The sequence below is a fragment of the Coloeus monedula genome (assembly GCF_965178545.1).
Source record: "Coloeus monedula genome assembly, chromosome: 4".
Classification (NCBI taxonomy): Eukaryota; Metazoa; Chordata; class Aves; order Passeriformes; family Corvidae; genus Coloeus; species Coloeus monedula.
The window spans coordinates 75,964,597-75,983,015 of NC_138784.1; the positions used below are offsets into that span (position 1 = coordinate 75,964,597).

At 68.4% G+C, this 18,419-nt stretch overlaps 2 protein-coding genes across 3 annotated transcripts; one reads left to right on the top strand and one right to left on the bottom strand.

Moving 5' to 3' along the window:
* Positions 1 to 3,951: 3,951 nt before the first annotated feature.
* Positions 3,952 to 9,215, bottom strand: GCC1 (GRIP and coiled-coil domain containing 1). Of its 2 annotated transcripts, none has more exons than XM_082280044.1 (3): positions 9,197 to 9,215; positions 7,778 to 8,799; positions 3,952 to 7,211 (listed from the first exon to the last, which is right to left on the bottom strand). In XM_082280044.1, exons 2-3 carry the CDS (start codon positions 8,786 to 8,788, stop codon positions 5,925 to 5,927), a joined length of 2,298 nt encoding a protein of 765 aa, XP_082136170.1. In that variant the 5' UTR covers positions 8,789 to 8,799; positions 9,197 to 9,215; the 3' UTR covers positions 3,952 to 5,924. The 2 variants fall into 2 exon arrangements, with proteins under 2 accessions (XP_082136170.1, XP_082136171.1); XM_082280045.1 differs by lacking the exon at positions 9,197 to 9,215 and having other exon boundaries at positions 3,952 to 5,775; positions 5,901 to 7,211; positions 7,778 to 8,865.
* A 2,261-nt stretch (positions 9,216 to 11,476) lies between these two features.
* LOC309572258 (acrosin-like) lies at positions 11,477 to 13,871 on the top strand (the record flags this gene model as incomplete). The annotated part of the gene is made up of 4 exons (XM_082280392.1): positions 11,477 to 11,688; positions 11,884 to 12,143; positions 12,573 to 12,718; positions 13,161 to 13,871. Exons 1-4 carry the CDS (start codon positions 11,498 to 11,500, stop codon positions 13,869 to 13,871), a joined length of 1,308 nt encoding a protein of 435 aa, XP_082136518.1. The 5' UTR covers positions 11,477 to 11,497.
* Positions 13,872 to 18,419: the final 4,548 nt, after the last annotated feature.

Sequence of the window (18,419 nt, forward strand, 5' to 3'; positions counted from 1 at the left end):
CCACTGTGACCCTGCAGGGCTCGGGGGGGCTTTGGGACACCCTCCCTGTGACCCTGCAGGGCTCGGGGGTGCTGGGGACACCCTCGGTGTGACCCTGCAGGGCTGGGGGGTGCTGGGGACACCCTTGGTGTGACCCTGCAGGGCTGGGGGGTGCTGGGGACACCCTTGGTGTGACCCTGCAGGGCTCAGGGGGCTTTGGGACACCCTTGGTGTGACCCTGCAGGGCTCAGGGGGCTTTGGGACACCCTTGGTGTGACCCTGCAGGACTCGGAGGGGCTTTGGGACACCCGCCGGCCTTGCCTGGCGTCCAGCAGAGCAGGAAAACCAGCTGGAAGTACAGGGAGGCTTTGCTGACGCTGCGGCCGCTCCGGCCCCCGAAGCCGCCGTCCCTGTCCAGGCTCAGCAGCGGCAGCGCCGCGTTCCCCCGGCACCGGAGCCGCACCCGCCGGTACAGGAGCTGCGGGGGGGGGGGGGGGGGGGGGGGGTCCGGGGGTCAGCGGGGCGCTGGGGACCCCCCAGAACCCCCAGAGCCGGGACCTCACCGAGCAACAGCCGAGCACCAGCAGCAGGTACAGCAGGAAGATGATTTTCTCCTCCAGCCCCGCGTTCTTCCCCCCGCCGGACTGGGAGGCAACGGGAAATGAGCGGGGCCGGGGCCAGCGACCTTCGGAGCCCCCGCGGCTCCCGGAGCCCCCCGGGCCCGCAGGGAGGGCGGGCGGGCAGCGAGGGAGGGGCAGCGCCCACCTGGGAGCAGATGTCCTGGTTCGGGTGGATCAGGAGGAGGCAGCTGGAAGGACAGAGCGGTGCTGCTGGTCCCAAACCCCCGGCGGTGTCCCGGGGGCCGCAGCGATGCCCCGGGCAGGGGCGGGGGCGGAGGAGCCGTACCTGGAGCAGTAAAGGCTGAAGGTGTCGTTGGAGCCACGGCCGTCCCAGGGCACCAGGGGCGCGATGTCGGCGACGGAGGTGCCGCGGGCGATCAGCTGCGCCAGGAGCGTCAGCGCCGGCACCAACCTTGGGAAGGGATGGATGTGACAGTCCCGGGACATCCTGGCACGGCCGGGGCGCTCCGAGCGGGGCGGGCCGGCGGCGGGCACCTACCAGGCCAGGATGTAGGGAATCGCCTGCCAGGCGCGCTCCAGGCAGCGGCTCCGCTCCTGCGGGACAAACGCCGTGAGCCGGGGCCGGAGGGGCGGCCGTAGCCAGGGGGACGAGGGGAACCCCGAATTCCCGGGAAAAGGGGCTGCCCTGGATCGCCCCGCTGCTCCCTTGTCCTGACAGGGCCGTGTGTGGCCAGGGCGATTCCCTGCTGTGCCCGGGCGGAGCACGGACCTGCAGCGCTGCCGGGGGCCGGGCTCGCCCCCCGAGGACGGTGCGGTGCGACTCGAACGCGTAAACAACGACCATGAGGAACGAGACGGCGTAGGAGGTCTGGGAGAGGAGAGGGGATCCTGCTGTGTCCAGCGCCGCCAGGGCACCATCTACCTTCCCTCTGCACCCCGACATCCTCCTGTCCCCCTGTCCCCTCCCCTCATCGTGCTCCGCACCCTGACACCCACCAGCCCCCGCAGACCTGTCCCGGTGCCCACCCCGCGGAGGGGACCCCAGGACACTCCAGCCGCAGACAGGTCCCAGCTGTCCCCAGCAGTGTCCCCTTACCGTGGTCAGCATCCGCCCGTAGGGACAGGCGGCGTAGGCGGGCACGGAGAGCGGGGCGGGCAGCAGCGGGATGGTTCCCGTGCCCAGCAGCGCGGTGGCGGCCAGGAAATCTGCCAGGGCCAGGAGGAACAGGGGCCGCAGCTGGGGACAGGGCACCGCGTTAGCTCTGCTGGCAGCAGCCCCGGGAGCTCCCACGGCTCTTCCCAGGCTGGGCCCGGAGCTAATGCCGGGTGGTGGGCATCCTGCACCTCCTGCCCCTTCCCGGGGCTTTAAACCCGGCGCTGGCCCGGCTTTGCCTCGGGCTTAGCTGGGGCCAGACGCAGCTCTGTGTCCCTGGGAGCCGGTGACCCTCACCTGGATACGGCAGCACTGCCAGGAACCAGTGACACTCACCTGGTGTGGTGTCATTGCTTCTGCCAGGAGCCGGTGGCACTCACCTGGATGTGGCAGCAGCGCCCCTGCCAGGAGGTGACAGCGAGGACGGATCCGCTGCCCAGGAGGCTGGAAGGGACGGGGAGAGTGGTGAATGTCCCGGCAGAGCCGCTGCCACCCCCAGGGGCCAGCGCAGGGCGAGGGACAGGGGACAGGACCCACCTGAGCAGCGCTGCCGGGAGGGTGACGCCCGTCAGCGCCAGGACCTGCGGGAGGCACGGAGGGAGCGGGGCTCGGCCGGCCCGGAGCGGGGCCACCCCGAGCCCCGGCCCCCCCCGGCAGCGGGGACGTGGGACCCTGGGCACGGCCGGACTCTCTCCCTCGGCCATCCCTCCCGAAGCCGTGCCCAGGAACCCCAGCAAAGGCGTTTCCCGTCGCTGCTGCGGGGAAAGGAGGGGCCAGGGCCGGCTCCTCAGCAGCCCCTCGGCGGCGGCTGCACTGTGGGGGGATTTCCCTGCTTCTTCTTCCCGAGTTTCCTGCTGGGATCTCCTCCTCAGCTTCCGTCGCCCAGGGCTGGAGCCGCGGCCGAGGAACCGGAGCGGCCGCCGGAGCCGGGTGGATCCCGGACCCGGGAGTGAGCCGGGAACAGCGGGGCAGGAGCCTGGGAAGAGCCGCACCGGGCCCAGCGAAAGCTCTCCCGGCTGTCACCCCTTCTCTGCTGGTGGCCGCGGCCACCTTGGGCCGGCCCCCAAAGCGCTGCCCCAAATCCCGCGTGGGGGGAGCTCCCTCGGGCAGGATTTGTTGGAATGGGAATGCAGCGCTCAGCCGAGCCTCTCCCGGCTCTCCGGTTCCCGCACGCCTTTACCTGGATATCCGACAGAGCCGGGGGCCGTTCCTGTGCCTTGGCCATGGCCGGCGGTGGGAGCCCGGAGCCTTCCCGGCTCTTCCCGGGATGGATGGAAGCAGCTCCCGCTGCCGCTGCTGCCCGAGCTCGCCCCACGCCCGTCTGTGGGACACGGCCACGGCGCAGCCGGAGGAACCTGCCCGGCCGGGGCAGCAGGAGCTTCCCAAAGGAGCAGCCGGCTCGGTGCCAGCCCCGGGAGCGGGGCGGGATCAGCCCCCGGCGCGGGAGAGCCCAAATGAGCGCTCGGATGGCCCTGGGCACACTGGGAATGAGGGAACAGCACCGGGAGAGCAGCCGAGAGCTCCCCGTCCTGCTGGAGAGTCCAGAGAGGCCCCGGAGCTGCTCCAGGGCTGGAGCCCCTCTGCTCTGGAGCCAGGCTGGGAGAGCTGGGGGTGCTCACCTGGAGAGGAGAAGCTCCAGGGAGAGCTGAGAGCCCCTTGCAGGGCCTAAAGGGGCTCCAGGAGAGCTGCAGAGGGACTGGGGCCAAGGCCTGGAGGGCCAGGAGGCAGGGAATGGCTTCCCAGTGCCAGAGGGCAGGGCTGGATGGGAGATTGGGAATTGGGAATTGCTGGCTGGGAGGGTGGGCAGGCCCTGGCCCAGGGTGCCCAGAGCAGCTGGGGCTGCCCCTGGATCCCTGGCAGTGGCCAAGGCCAGGCTGGACATTGGGGCTGGAGCAGCCTGGCACAGTGGGAGGTGTCCCTGCCATGGCAGGGCTGGCACTGGAGGGGCTCTGAGGTCCCTTCCCACCCAGCAATCCCGGGATTCTCAATGCCAGACTCCTCTGCATCCACTCAGGTGCCAAACCAGGACTGAAGGTGCAGGAATGAACCACTCCCATTCTCACACTCCCAGCAACCTCAGGAAATGATGGGATTTCATAATTTTGTGATAATTTTAAACCCAAGGATGTTCCACTACCCAGCAAAAGTCCCCCAAGCAACGCCCGGCCCCACCCCAAGAGCCACCAGAGTCCCCTCAAACAGGAATTTTACCTTTATTTCAGGGATATTGGCTGAAGGGAGAGAGGGAAGAGGGAGGGAGGAATGTGGGGGAGGGTCTGAGGGGAGGAGGGAGAGCAGAGGAAGGAAGGGCACCGGGAGCTGCAGGAGGGTGGCAGTGACAGGGAGCTGGGCACTCCTGGGGATGCTCCCCCGCAGCTGCTTCCTCATCTTCCTCTGCCAGGGACAGACGGAGCGCACAGGGATGGATCCGCGTCCTCCCGGCTGGATCCTCTCCCGGGATCCCACACTGATTCCCTGCTCCCAGCTGGCCCCACGCGGCTCCCCAGCACCCCTGGGATCCATTCCCAGCCACTCCATCCTGCAGGAGCAGAGGGAGAACAGGGATCCATCCCCCCAGCCTGAGCAGCGAGGCCGCAGCAGGAGGAGGCTCCACCTCCCTCTGGAGTTGTGGGAATGGCTCCAGGGAAAGAGTTGGAGCCATCCCTGTCATTCCCAAGGCACCACTTGATTCAGCCTTTCCAAACTGGGCGCAGGCACTGGGCTGAGCCAGCACTTTTATCCTTAAGGAGCGTTTCAAACACTCCTGGGACAAACTCTCCCATTCCCACCCAGTTCCCTCCATCAGGGCAGCACCCGGATCCTGCTGCTCCCAGTGGGAACATCCCTGGATGGAGCCCCAGGAAGGGCTTGGCTGTGTCCCCCTCCCAGCAGGGACAGGCTCTGCCCGGGACATGTTTTCCCTGAGGACTTTTTTGAGGAGAAATTGGCCCCAAGGGCTGCACTGGCCAGAGGGGAATCCAGGGAATTTGGCTGCTCACAGGACCAGGACAGCCAAGGAGGAAAGGAGGGAAGTTGCAGGTCCCTGTCCTTGTCCCTGTCCCGGGATCCTTCCCAAGGCTCCCTGGGCAGTGCAGCACCGGGAGCTGCTCCCAAACCTGCTCTTAACTGGGCTCCAGGAGCTCCTGGGGTGTTAATCCAGACCTATCCCTGTCTCTGGGCTGGGGAAGCCGAGCTTTAGCAGCCGGGATTTAATTCCAAACATGGGAATTGTGCCTGTGCAGGTGAGGAGGCTCTGGGGGACCCAGGGGAGCAGAGCTGGGAAGAGCCAAATCCAGGGCTGCCAGTGAAACATCCCAGGGCATTCCAGGGTGTCCCGGCTTCCTTCTGGCACCAATTCCCAAGAAATCAGGGAAGCACCTCAAGGTTCCTGAGCCCTGGCCAGGCTATCACTGTCACCAGGGTCACTGCCCAGAGCTGTCACCTCCTGTTCCTTGCTGCTGCTCCCACCCCAGCAGGAGCAGCCCCTTCCTTCCCAAATCAGCACCACAGAGCAGCCAAACTTCCCTGGAGCCCCCAAAAACCAGAGGCTGGGCACCCATTCCAGCCTTTCCTCTGCCTCCTGCTCCCAGCCAGGGTCAGGCAGCTCAGATTCCCGCTCGGCAGCGCCTCGGGGTGGGAATCACCCACAGGGAGATCCTTTCTCCTTCCTGGAATCCCTGATAACCCCAGAGAGGATCCCTGGGAAGGAAGGAGCGCCTGAACCCCTGCAGGAGCCTGGAGCTGCATCCACTGGTTCAATCCGGCTCTGGAAAAGACCCTTGGAAAATGCCCAAGAACTCCTGCACTGAGCCCCATCTCCCTGAGCCTTCCATGGCCTGGTGCTATTTTAGCTCCACCTGAAGTGCTTCCCACCTTTGCTTTCATCTCCTGAGTCACCAGCCTGGCTGGAGCTTAAAGATCCAAGTGAAATCCCCTCAATCCTACGCCTGACAGGCACGGATTGTTTTTAAATCACCTTTAAAAAAGCTCAGCATCTTCAATTCCATGGTTTTCAGATCAAGTCCCAACTCGGAGCAAATTCCCACCGCAGAGGCTTTGGGGCTGGAAAAGTTGGCACAATCCCACTGCAAATTAGTGCTAAAAACACCAACTGGAGCCCAGATCCTGGAGAGCTCCGGGCGTGGCCGGGACGAGGTTTTGGTCAGTCCTCGTGAACAAGTTCTTACAGAAAAGGGAATCAAATCCAGCCCTCATCTCTTCCCGTGGAGCCACCAGGAGCCGTGGGCCGAGCTTTTGGCGATGCTCAGCTTCTCCTCGGGGCTGAAGTGCAGGATGGCCAGGATGGCCGTGAGCGTCTGCTGCCGGCCCCGCGCGTCCGGCAGCGTCAGGAACCGGTACACCACGTTCTTCAGGTACTCCAGGTTGGCTCCTTCCCTGCTTTTGTCCCGGCAGTTCTTCTGGATCTCGGCCCGCAGCGCCGCCACCTCCTCGCGGTGCTTGTCCTCCTCGGCCAGGGCCCTGCCCTGGAGCTGGTGCAGCTGCATCTCCAGCTGGTGCTTGTGCTTCCGCAGCGCCGCGATCTCCACCTCCTTGCGCGCCAGCTGCTCCGCGTACAGGAAGAAGGTGGGCTCGGAGCCGGAGCACAGCTGGAGCGCCTGCGGGAGGATCTCCGAGGAGTCCTGGCTGGGAACGTCCCCGGGGGCGCCGTCCCGGGAGCCCTTGGGGCCGTGGGGCAGCGTGAGGGCGCGGAGCTGCTCCAGCTCCCGGTCCTTCTCGGCCAGCACGGCCAGCGCCCGGTCCCGCTGCTTGTGCATCTCCTCCTCCAGGCGCAGCGCCCGCTCCCGGAACTCCAGCTGGCACCGCTCCAGCTCCTGCCGGTGGAGCTGCTGCAGCTGGGACAGCTCCTGCTTCTTGGCCTCCAGCTCCTGCCGGTGCTGCTTCTCCACGTCGTCCGCGGCCAGCTGCAGCAGCACGTGCTTGTCCCGGAGCTCCGCCAGCTGCTCCCGCGCCTCCTCCAGCTCCTTGGCCAGGCCAACGTCCTTGCCGGCCTTGCTCTTGAGCACCTGCTGCGCCCTCACCTTGTAGCGCTCAAACTCCTCCTTGAGCTGCCTCAGCTCCTGCTGGCAGTGCCCGCCCGGGGCCTTGTCCCCGTTCCCATCCCCGGTGCCCGGGGGCAGCTCCGGCTCCCGCGGCTCCTCCGCGTCCGGCCCCGCCGGGCCCTTGGCGGCCGCCGCCGCCTGCAGGAGCTTCCGCAGCTTCTCCATCTTCTCCTTGAGCACGGTCACGTCCAGCGTGGCCTCCTCCACGGTGACCTCGCCCAGCGAGCGGCTGGAGGCGGCGATGGCCAAGGTCTTGTTCTCCAGGTCCAGCTGCACAATGCGGTCCTTGAGCCTCTGGATGGTGCCCTGGTCCCTCTGCTTGGCCTTCTCGTAGGTGCCCAGCAGCTCGGACACCTGGGACACCTGGGCCTCCAGCTCGGCCACGCGCTGCTCCTCGCGCTGCGAGCGCTGCCGCAGCTGCTCCTCGGCCTGGGCCGTCTGCAGGGACACGGCGGGGTTAGGGCAGCACGGGGACACGGCGGGACACAGCTGGGGTCACACAGGGTCCCTGCTCTGCTCCAAACCAACAAGGGGCCTTCCCCACCCCGGGAATCCCGCCTGAGACACCTCCCTGTCCTTTTTGGGGATTTGTGTGTTTGGAACCACGGAATGGGTTGGGTTGGGAAAGGACCTCAGAGCCCCCCCCAGTGCCAGCCCTGCCATGGGCAGGGACACCTCCCACTGTGCCAGGCTGCTCCCAGCCCCAATGTCCAGCCTGGCCTTGGGCACTGCCAGGGATCCAGGGGCAGCCCCAGCTGCTCTGGGCACCCTGTGCTATTTATTTCAAACCCCCCGGAATCTGGGGGACTGGGAAGGGGGATTTGTCCTACTCCAGCTCCACTCCCTGGCTGCATCCCACAGAGAGCTGTTCCCCAGGATTGTCATCCCATCAATCCAAGCCAGGATGCTCTGGACACTGAGAGACCGGGAGAGGGAATCTGGCTCCTCCAGCCCCAAACCCTGTCCCAATCCCTGGATTCGCCCCATTCCCAGCCAGGAATCACCTTCTTCATCTCCTGCACCAGCTGCAGCTGGAAGTGGTTCTTGAGGCCGGCCATCTCCTCCTGCAGCTCCTGGATCCGGGGGTCCGGCTTCCCGTTCTCCTCCCGCACCCCCTGCAGCTCCCACCTGAGCTCCTCCAGCTCCTGGCTCAGCTGCCGGACGTGCTGCTCGTAGCCCTGGGCGCGCTCGGCCGCGCCGGCGCTGCCGGCCAGCGCTTCCCGGGACTCCTGCAGCTCCCGCTCGGCGTCGCGGCGCGATTCCCGCTCGGAGCGCAGCAGCTCCTGCAGCTCGCGCAGCATCAGCCCGTGGTCGCCCTGCTCGCGCTCCCGCTCGTGCTGCTGCGTGATCAGCCGGGCCCGGGTCTCGGCCAGCTGCTCCTGCAGCCGCCGCAGCTCCGCGTCCTGCCTGTCCGCCTCATCCCGCGCCCGCCCGGCCGCCTCCTCCAGCTCCTGCTTCATCTGCCGCCGCTCCGCCTGGTACGACGCTTCCATGCGGGATTTCTCCTGCGTGACGGTGGCCAGGGCGCTGGTCAGCGTGGCCAGCTGGGCCTTCAGCTGCAGCAGCCGCCGCTCGGACTCGCCGCCGGCACAGAGGTCCCCGCTCTCGGAGCCGCTCGGATCCTCTGGTTTCTGGCAAGGGGGAGCCGCGGGTTTGTCCTCCTCAGGCGCCACATCCCCCTTGGTGCTGGTCATGCTGGCCGTGCTGGTCAGGCTGGCTGCAGTGTCCGTGCTGGCGGCCGTCCCCGCGCTGTCCTCGCTGTGCTCCGAGCTCCGGTCATCCGGGGAGTCCCCAGCTCCGGCTGGTGGCACCGTGAGGTCCCCCTCGTGGGACACGGAGAGCACCTTCAGGCTGGCTTCCAGCGCTTCCTTCTCCTTCAGGAGGCTCTTGTAGGCGCGGACGACGTCCTTGAGCCGCGCCTGGAAGCGCAGGAGCTGCTGCTTCTGCGTCTCGATGGTCTCCAGCAGCTCCTTCCGGCTGGGGCCGCCCCCGAAGTTCATCCCGAACTTCTCCATGGCGGGGGGATCTGCGGGGAAAGCAGGACAAGGAGAAAAGGCGCCTTTGGGGTGGGCAGGAGCATCGTCCTGGGCCCATCCGGATACCGAATGGGCAGCAAACACCACCCTGACCACCCCCTGCCCAGGACCCCCATATTGACCCCCTCGAGACCCCCATCTGACCCCGCCAGGAACCCCAGCCTGACCCCGCCGGGACCCCCACCTTGACCCCCCAGGACACCACTCTGAACACCCCTCCAGGACCCCCATCCTGACCGCCCCAGACACCTCCCGGACGCCCCTGAGCTCTCCATCGTCACCTCCTCAGGACCACCCTGACCCCCACCCTGACCCCCACCCTGACCCTCACCCCGACCCCTGCGAACCCCCCGGGCCCCAAATCCCGACCCCCCGGTGCCCCCTCACCCCCGGCCGGTTCCGCCGCGCCGCCACTTCCGCCGGAAGCCGCGGGCGGGGGCGGGGCAAAGGGAGCGTTACGGTGCGGGGGCGGGGAAAGCACCATATAAGGCGATGGATGGGCGTGGCTACAGAGAGGGGTGGGCTTTGCCCTTAGGGGCGTGGCCTCTGTACGCGATGTGGGCGTGGCCGTGTGTTGGGGCGTGGTTTGATGTATGGGGGCGTGGCCTGAACGCGAAGGGGCGGGTGCGTCCCCGAGGGGGCGTGGTCACCCGTGCGGGGGCGTGGTCACCAGTGCGGGGGGGCGTAGCCATCCGTGCGGGGGCGTGGCCAAGGGACGGGGCGCGGCCTTCGGCTCGGCTCGGCGGCCCGGTGGCGGCCCGGTGGCGGCCCGGTGGCGGCCCGGTGGCGGCCTGGTGGCGGTCCTCTGTCCCTCCCTGTGTCCCCTCGAGTGCCCCGTGTCCCCTCGTGTCCCCTTGTTTTCTCCCCGTGTCCTGCCACGTTCTCCCCGTGTCCCGTCCCGCGTCTCATGTGTCCTCGTGTCCCCCCATGTCCTCCCCGTGCTCCTCCACCTTCCCCGTGTCCCCCCGTGTCCCCCCGTGTCCCCCCGCGTCCCCCTGTGTCCCCTCCGTGTCCCTCCGCGTTTCCCCGTGTCTCCCCGTGTCTCCCCCGTCTCCCCGTGTCCCTCCGTGTCCCTCTGTGTCTCTCCGGGTCTCCCCGTGTCTCCCCCGTCTCCCTCCGTGTCCCTCCGTGTCCCTCCGTGTCCCCTCCGTCTCCTCGTGTTTCCCCGTGTCCCTCCGTGTCCCTCCGCGTTCCCCCCGCGTTGCCCCCGTCTCCCCGTGTCTCCCCCGTCTCCCCGTGTCCCCTCCGTGTCCCCCATGTCCCCCCCGCGCCGTCCGTGTCCCTCCGTGCCTCCCCGTCTCTCCTCCATCCCCTCGTGTCCCCGACCCCGTGCCCTCTCCGTGTCCCGTCGAGGGGGTCTCAGTGCCCGCCTGCAGCGGGGGTCGTTTGCTCCTCGGGGCGGGTGGGGCAGAGCCCCGGGCAGGGAGGTGACACCGAGCAGTGTCACAGCCCGGGGACAGGGGAGAGGGACGAACAGTGTCGTGGCCCCTCCCGTGCTGTCTCCTCCGGGCCCCTGCAGCCCCTCTCCGAGGGTGTCCCCTCCGGGAAGGGCCTAAAGGAGCATCTCAGTGCTCCAAACCCTCCGGATGACGATGCGGCAGAGCTGGAGAGCCCTCAGGTCTGCCCGAGACATCCCTGGCACGGCCACCTCAGCCGGGCCTTGTCCCAGCTGTCCCCTGCGGGAGCGACCCAGGGCTGCTCCTGGTGTGACCAGAATCCTCCAGAACCGCCGGGATCCATAAAACCCCCCAACGGCGCCGTTTTGGTGTCGGTGAGTCCGGCACCACTTTGTCCTTGGCCCGGGGCTGTGGCCAGCAAAATTCCAGCCACCACAGAGACCCCAGGACAAAACTTCATCACCTGTTTGTGCATTCTGAGCCAACAAAGGAATGAACGTTCATTTGTCCTAAATTACATAAATCTCTTTCATTAATTAGCTTTCTGTCCTCCACTGGTTATTGAATTCTTCCACACCTCCCACTGTGCCAGGCTGCTCCAGCCCCAATGTCCAGCCTGGCCTTGGGCACTGCCAGGGATCCAGGGGCAGCCCCAGCTGCTCTGGGCACCCTGGGCCAGGGCCTGCCCACCCTCCCAGCCAGCAATTCCCAATTCCCAATCTCCCATCCAGCCCTGCCCTCTGGCACTGCTGCCCACTGGGATCAGCCCAGCGCTGGGGGGTTCTGGTCTGGGCCAGGTCCAGCTCTCAACCCCCAGCACTCCAAATCCTTCTCCCAGGGCTGCTCCAGCTGTTCATCCCCAGCCCAGTGCCAGGAGAGTCTCACCCCCGTGTTGGCGCTGCCCCCCAGACCATTCCACGTCTCTCTGACTCCGAGCTGCCCCTCCCCGCCGTGCCCCGCACACAGAACCGGCCCCTCTGTGACATCAGCCCGGCCCGGTGGCACCGCGGGGCCCTGGGGCTGCAGGTGCCACCTCTGCTCCGGCTCTGCCGCCTGCTGCGCTGGCACCGATGGCTCTGCTGGGGCTGCTCGTCCTGCTGGGCCTGGCCGGGCCCGCGGGGGGCACCTGGGACACCTGCAGGTGAGCGGCCCCAGCGGCTGCCAGGGGGCTCGGGGACACCCGGGGCTTCCCTGGCACAGCCTGGTGACAGACGAGCCCCTCGGGGCTCCCTGGCCCTGCTGTGCCCAGGGATGGCTTTGTGCTTCCAGAGGCACCTGCGGGCTCCGGCCCATGGCGTCTGACCACAGCTCTGCTGCCGGCACGTCCCGTGCTGAGGGTGGCACCAGTGTCCAGCCAGGGGCCTGGCCTGGCATCGTCAGCATCCAGGCCACCTGGGAGAACGGCACGTGGCACATGTGTTCAGGTGTCCTCCTCAGCTCCCAGTGGGTCCTCACAGTTGCACACTGCTTCGCCAGGGGCGGGTAAGGAGGAGCAGGGACAGAGATGTCCCCCGAGCACGGGCAGGTGGCCAGGTCACAGCACCACATGCCACTTCCATCCTGGCTCTTTCCTCTCTGCTTCTCTCTCTGCCTTGGGAAGCAGAAGGCCGGGAAATGCTGGGCTGCTGCAGCCTGTGGCTCTGCTCCCTGTCACCCCTCTCTCCATCTGCTCTCCAGAGGCGTCTCCACGTGGGAGGTGGTGATTGGGACCACAGACCTGACTCAGCCGGGCCCCGAGTCCAAGGTGCGCCACATCCAGAGGCTCCTGGTGCACCAGCACTACGTGGCTGCCACGGCGAGGAACGACATCGCCCTGGTGGAGCTGGACCAGCCCGTGGAGTGCAGCGACTACATCCAGCTGGGCTGTGTGCCCGACGCCTCGCTCAGGGTCTCGGAGCTGAAATCCTGCTACATCGCCGGCTGGGATTTTGCCAAAGGTGGGTTCCCAACAAGATGTGTGCGCCGAGGGTGAGCTGGGCACCCTGGCGACATGGACTGGGCACCCCAGGGACATGGGCTGGCCACAGACAGGGTCCGGCTGCAGGACGTCAGCGGGGCCGGGGCTCGGAGCAGCCCGGGCTGGGGGAAAGAGTCCTCGCCCAAGACGGGGCGTGGAACAGGATGAGCTGTAAGGTTCCTTCCCACCCGAACAATTCCGTGACTCTGTGAAGCCTCTGGAGAGATGGGTCTGGCCCCTCCCCCAGAGCCAACAGCAGGGACACAGCTGGACACCGTCGCTCCACGGAGAAGGGGCAAAGCCAGTCCCAGAGAAGGGGCAGAGCCAGGCCCGGGGTAGGGATTCACCCCAGGCAGGGGAGAGGATGGGTACCGAGCTGCTGGGGGCTCATTCCCCTCTGTGCCCACAGCTCAGGGATCGGGCATGGTGCTGCGGGAGTCCAAGGTCCACCTCATGGACACGGAGCTCTGCAACAGCAGCCGCTGGTATGCGGGGGCCGTTCATCTTGACAACCTGTGTGCAGGGTACCCCCAGGGCAGCATCGACACCTGCCAGGTAGGAGCCCCCAAACACAGCCCAGCCTGTCCTGTGTCCAGTCCACCCTTCCCCACTCGCGGGTCCGTGTCCCGGGGCTGTCCTTTCCCATCCTCCCGTCCCTGTCCAGTGTCCCGGGGCTGCCCTTCCCCATCTGCAGGTCTCTGTCCTATGTCCCCTTGTCCCCAAGGCCTGGTCCTGCCCACAAAGTCCATCCAGTGCCCCCAGCAGACCCAAAGCGAGGTTGTGACCCTGGAACGTTTGTCCTCCGCACATCTGGGACCAATGTGCAGAGATGGGAGAGCCTCCAAGCTGCTCCCAGCCAAGGGCCTGGAGGCTCCGGCCCCTGAGCAGAGCCTTCCCGTGCCGGGAGTGCGGACCTGACAGGGGCTGGGAGAGAGGAGCCAGCCCTGGTGCTGGCAGCAGCCCCCCCCCAGCCCCTGAGCCCCCTCTCCTGCCGCAGGGGGACAGCGGGGGTCCCCTCGTCTGCAAGGACAACGAAGCCGACTACTTCTGGCTCGTGGGAATGAGCAGCTGGGGCAGAGGCTGTGAGAGAGCCCGGCACCCCGGAATCTACACCTCCACTCAGCACTTCTACAACTGGATCCTGCTCCAGACGGGCCTGAGCCCAGCAGAAAGAGCCGGTCCAGCACCAAAGCCGAGCTGCACCCCGACTCCTGAGCCAGAGGTCACCTTGACTTCTGTGGAGACGCCAATGCCAGAGCCAGTGCCAGAGCCGGTGCCAGAGCCGGTGCCGGTGCCAGTGCCAGAGCCGGTGCCAGAGCCAGTGCCGGAGCCAGTGCCGGAGCCGGTGCCGGAGATGGTGCCGGTAACAGAGCCGATGCCGGAGCTGACGCCAGAACCGGAGCTGGTGCCAGAGCCAACGCCAGAGCTGGAGCCGGTAACAGAGCCAATGCCAGAGCTGGTGCCAGAGCCGGAGCCGGAGCCGGAGCCGGTGCCGGTGTCAGAGCCAGAGTCGGTGCCCGAGCCGGAGCCAGAGGTGGTGCCCGAGCCGGCACCGAAGCCAGACATCCCCCCGGTGCCCGGGCAGGAGCCGACGCCAACACCAGAACCGGACAGGCTTCTGCTCATCCCGGTCCCGTACCGGAGCCTGGTGAAATTCTGTGGCCTGCTCAGGGACTTCCTGCAGTTTCTCAAGGACCGGCTGGGCTGACCAGGAGGACGAGCAGCTCCAGCTCCGGCCGCCGTGGCCCCGGGCCGTTCCCTGCCGGGATCGCGGGGCCAAAGGCAGCCCCAGCGCCCGGGGCCGCGCTGTCCTTCCCCGCCCTCCCCTGCGCCCGGCCCGGTGCCGGAGCTCCGTTTGTGTTGAAATAACGCTGCTCGCGTTCCCGTGAACCGCGGCCTCAGCGCAGTGCAGCCCCCGGGGCAAGGCGAGCCGGGAGCCGGGAGGGAAAACGAGCGGGGTCGGCCCCGGTTTGGGAGGAGACGAGGGCGGAGCCGGGGAGGAGTGGGAGAAGCGATTTAATAACGGAGCGGAACGGGAACGGGAGCAGCTCGAGCTGGGAGTCCCCGAGTGCCGAGGGACGCGGAGGTGCCCACCCGGAGCTGCTGCTGCTGCCCAGGGGTGTCCCCTCTGTCACCAGGCCCTGCCCCGGAGCTGCCGGGACCCCCATCCCCGTCCCCCGCTGTGCCCTCGGCCCCGGCAGCGCTGGAGCTGCAGCCCCGGCTCTGCTCCCACCCTGGGCCCAGCCGGGATCGCTGGGGCCGGGACGTTCCCTCTGCTCCAAAGAGCTCTTCTGGCTCTGGAGAAGGTGGTGGAGCGTGGTCCCTGCCGGAGCGAGTCAGGGATCCCGGATTCCATGATCCACCAGTGTCTGGGGTGGTTTGGGAACCTGCCGGGGGCTGGCCCGGCCATGCTGGCCCGGCTGCCGCCGAAGCCCCCCCCTTCACGGATATCCTGAATTCCCTCTCGGGGCGCTGTCGGAGTCCCCCCCCCCCCATCGTGCCGGGGACCCTCAGGGCCAGGGACGCCCCGGGCCGTGGAGGCGGGCGGGGGCTCTGCAGGGCAGGCGCTGCGGGATCAGCGGGACTCCGGGCCCCAGGCTGGCAGCGGGGTGAGCCCGGGGGTCAGCAGGGCGAAGGGTGGGCTCTCCAGGGGCTGCCAGAGCGCTGGACCTGCGGGATGGACACGGCGCTCAGGCATCGCCCCCGGCCCTGCGCGGGGGACACCCAGGGGACCCCCGCCCCCAGCAGCCGCATGGTCAAAGGAAGGGTCTCGATCCCGCAGCCGCCGGGAGCAGCTCCCACCCTGCCCGTGCCGGGGCCCGGCCCTCGTACCGCAGCAAGCGTCGTCCCAGGCGCAGGGGCCGGAGGCACAGAGGTGCAGCGGGGCCGGGGGGCGCGGGTGGGCGGCCAGGCCGTGGCCGTGGCCGTGGAGGGGCTGCGCCGAGCCCGCGGGGGTGTCCGGGAGGGGCTGGGGGGGACCAGAGAGTGCGGTGTCACCGGGCATCCCTGGGGGTGCTCCGCGACCGGGTCACCCCAGAGGGAACCGGCAGAGGGCCGGGACGCTCCAGACAGGGCTCCGAGACGGGAGCGCGGGTTCCAGAGGGTGCCGGAGCTTGCTGGGGTGTCCCCGGCACCCCGGGCCGGGCCGTGTCCTACCTGTGCGGCGGCTGCAGCGGTGGCACCGAAAGCGGGCGGGATCCAGTCGCACCAGGAGCCTGCGTGGGCACAGGCGGGGACAATGTCCTGGCCCGGGCACCGCGCGGCCCCAGCCCTGATTCCCCGGGGGGGCGCAGGGAGCGGCCGTGTCCCTTCCCCAGCTCCCAGCAGGGCTCTGGGAAGCAACCCCAGCTGTCCCAGCGCCAAATTTCAGCCGCGCTCCCTCCCAGGCACCCCTGGGCCCCACCCCCGCCTCGGGCGGCAGGTCCCACGTCCCGTCCCCTCGGTCCCCGGGCTGTCACCTGCCCCGCCAGCCTCCAGCTGCTGCTTGTTCTCCCGTCTCCACTTGGCTCGGCGGTTCGAGAACCACACCTGGGGAGGGGGCGGGAGATGAGGCTGCTGTCCCCCGCCCATCCCACGGCACCCGGGTCCGGGAGCGCCCCGGCCCCCTGGCACGGCTCTGAGCCCCGGGACACGGGCTCGTCACACCCCGGGAGTGAATGGGGACACGGGTGCGACACGGGCAGAGAAAGGGGCTTGATCCCAGACACGGACATGGGCACGGACACGGGCATGGGCAGAGGAAAGGGTTTGAACCCAAAAATGGACACGGACAGGGGCAAAGGAAGGGGTTCCATCCCGGGAATGGGCACAGACATGGGTACAGGAGGGGGTTGATCCTGGGCAGGGACCTGGGCAGAGGAAAGGGCTTGATCCTGCATTTTCCCCACCTCACTGGGCCGGGAACACACGCCAGGCTCCAGGGATGTCCCCGGCACAGGGCACGGGACCCTCGTGGCCGCTCTCGTGCGTGCTTTGCCGTGCTGCAGGGCGCCCGTGGGCGGGCAGCGCTGCCCTGGCACGGGGGATTCGCTGCTGGCACTGCCTGGCCACCCAGAAGCCGGCAGTGGTCTGGGGTTGGAGGGACAGGGTCACAGGGATGTGGGTGTGGAGCTGCTGGGAGGAAGGTGTGAGGCGTGTGTGCCATGGAATGTGCCACGGAGTGTGCCATGGAGTGTGCCAGGGCCCGTGCCAGGTGTGCCAGGGCCTGTGTCTCTGCTCTGCAGCACTAAGCCCCGTGGCAGCACCCAGCAATGTCCCCAAGGGCCCTGAGCTGGCCCCGTGGCGGGGCCGAACCGGGGGGAGCCGGGACCGGGAGCTGTGGCCGTGCTGGGGCGGGGAGAGCGGAGGCCGAGGCGGGATCGGAGCTGTGGCCGTGCGGGGACAGACACAGCTCTGCAGCCCCGGGCTGTGCGGCCCGTGACAGAGGTGACAGAGGTGACAGAGGTGACAGAGGTGACACAGCCTCGCCAGGGCTCTGCAGCCCCGGGCTGTGCGGCCCGTGACAGAGGTGGCGGCGCAGGGACGCTGCCGCGGGCAGCCTGAGGGTGCCACTGCCCCAACCCCGACGGGAGACTTGCCCCGCTCCTGCCATTCCCGGCATCAGCGAGAAGAGACCCCCGAGCCGGGGACAAACCCAGCCGGAGCCCGTCCCCACCCCTGCGACCGCCAGCAGTGGTGACACGGTTTGGAGATGCCCCCGAAGGCCGGAGGAGTCCCTGTGCCCCCGGAGCTGGCGGCCGCGATCCCAGCGGCCTGTCCGGGCTGCTCCGGTCACCAGGATGTGCCCGCGCTCCCCATCGGAGCGTGGCGGGTCCCCTCTTACCCTGATGGTGGTGTCCGGGAGCTGGGTGGCTACGGCCAGTCTCTCCCGGGTGGCCGTGTCCGGGTACTGTCCCCTCTGGAACTCTGCAGGGCGGATCGGGGTGAGATGAGTCGGGTCGGGGCAGCCAGCCCCGGCAGCCGGGCAGGAGGTGCCCGGACGTGTGTCTGCAGCCAGACCCCGGTGCCAGCGAAATGGGGTGCTCTGGGGTGCTCTGGGGTGGTTTGGGGTGCTCTGGGGTGGTTTGGGGTGGTTTGGGGTGCTCTGGGGTGGTTTGGGGTGGTCTGGAGTAGTTTGGGGCACCGCGGCGATGGCCGGGCCACGCCCAGGGGCACGAGCCCGTCCCGAAAGCGGCAATTCCCTCCCTTGGGAACAGCCCCGCTCCATCCCGCGGGAAGCGCACCTTTCTCCAGAGCCTCCGCCTGCGGCCTGGAGAACACGGTCCTGTTCCTGTTCCCGTTCCCGCTCCTGGGCCGGGGGCTCGGCGGGAGCCGCCGGCCGGGAGCGGAGCCCTGCGGAGGCTGCGGGGTGCCCGGAGCCACGGGGGGCTGCGGCACGGGGGGCGCGGCCGGAGGGGACACTGCGGGGACAGAAGGGCTGAAGGGGGAGGCGGACCCGGTGCTGGGGGCTCCCCGAAGGGGCCGGGAAGGGTCAGGAGGGGTCCGGGCTTTGGGGGCAGCCCGGCAAGGCTCACCCCGTGGCCGTGGGTCCCGGGGCTCGGCCGCCAGCCGGAGGTCGCTGGGCAGGGTCCTGAGCACGCGGTTGATGGAGGAGACCTGGGCAGGGGAGAGGGGATGTGCCCGGGAGGGGGACGGGACCCCCGGGCTGGGAGCGCGGGGGCTGCGGGGGGACAGGAATGGAGACGATGTCCCGGAGCTGTCTCTGGCACGCTCTCCGGAGCCGGGGATTCTCCGCCCCGGGGCCGTGCCCGTCCGCTCCCTGTTTGTGATCCAGGACCCCGGAATTCCGGGGACTGACAGAATTTAGCGGACGGCGATCGGCACGGAGGGGGACTGGCAGGGCGGGTCTGTCCTTGGGAAGCACAGCTCTCCCTGCCGAGCAGGGACACTTGTCACGGAGCCACCGCGGTGTCCCGAGGTGGCGGCCGGGCTCGGGGGTGGCCTTCGGGGCTCTGCTTTCACTGGGAAGGAGCGATTCACCTTCCCCTTCCCTCCCGCTCCAGCTCCGCGTCTCACCAAGCACCGAGCCCTTCCCGGTGGATTCTTCCCATTCCCGAGTCCTTCCCACGGACCCGAACCCTTCATGACACTGAGCCCTTCCCTGTGCGTCCTTCCCATCGCCCCGAGTACTTCCCTGCACTTCTTCCCACGGCCCCAAACTCCCCCCTGTGCATCCTTCCCGTCACCCCGAGCCTCTGCCGGGACATCCTTCCCGTTCCCAGCCGCTTCCAAATGCCCAGAGCCCTTCCCTGCGCAT

Coding starts and splice junctions, on each gene's coding strand:
- GCC1 (XM_082280044.1), bottom strand. CDS start 8,788: ATGGAGAAGTTCGGGATGAACTTCGGGGGCGGCCCCAGCCGGAAGGAG. Junction 7,212..7,777: donor TGGTGCAGGAGATGAAGAAG/GTGATTCCTGGC, acceptor GTGTCCCTGCAG/ACGGCCCAGGCCGAGGAGCA.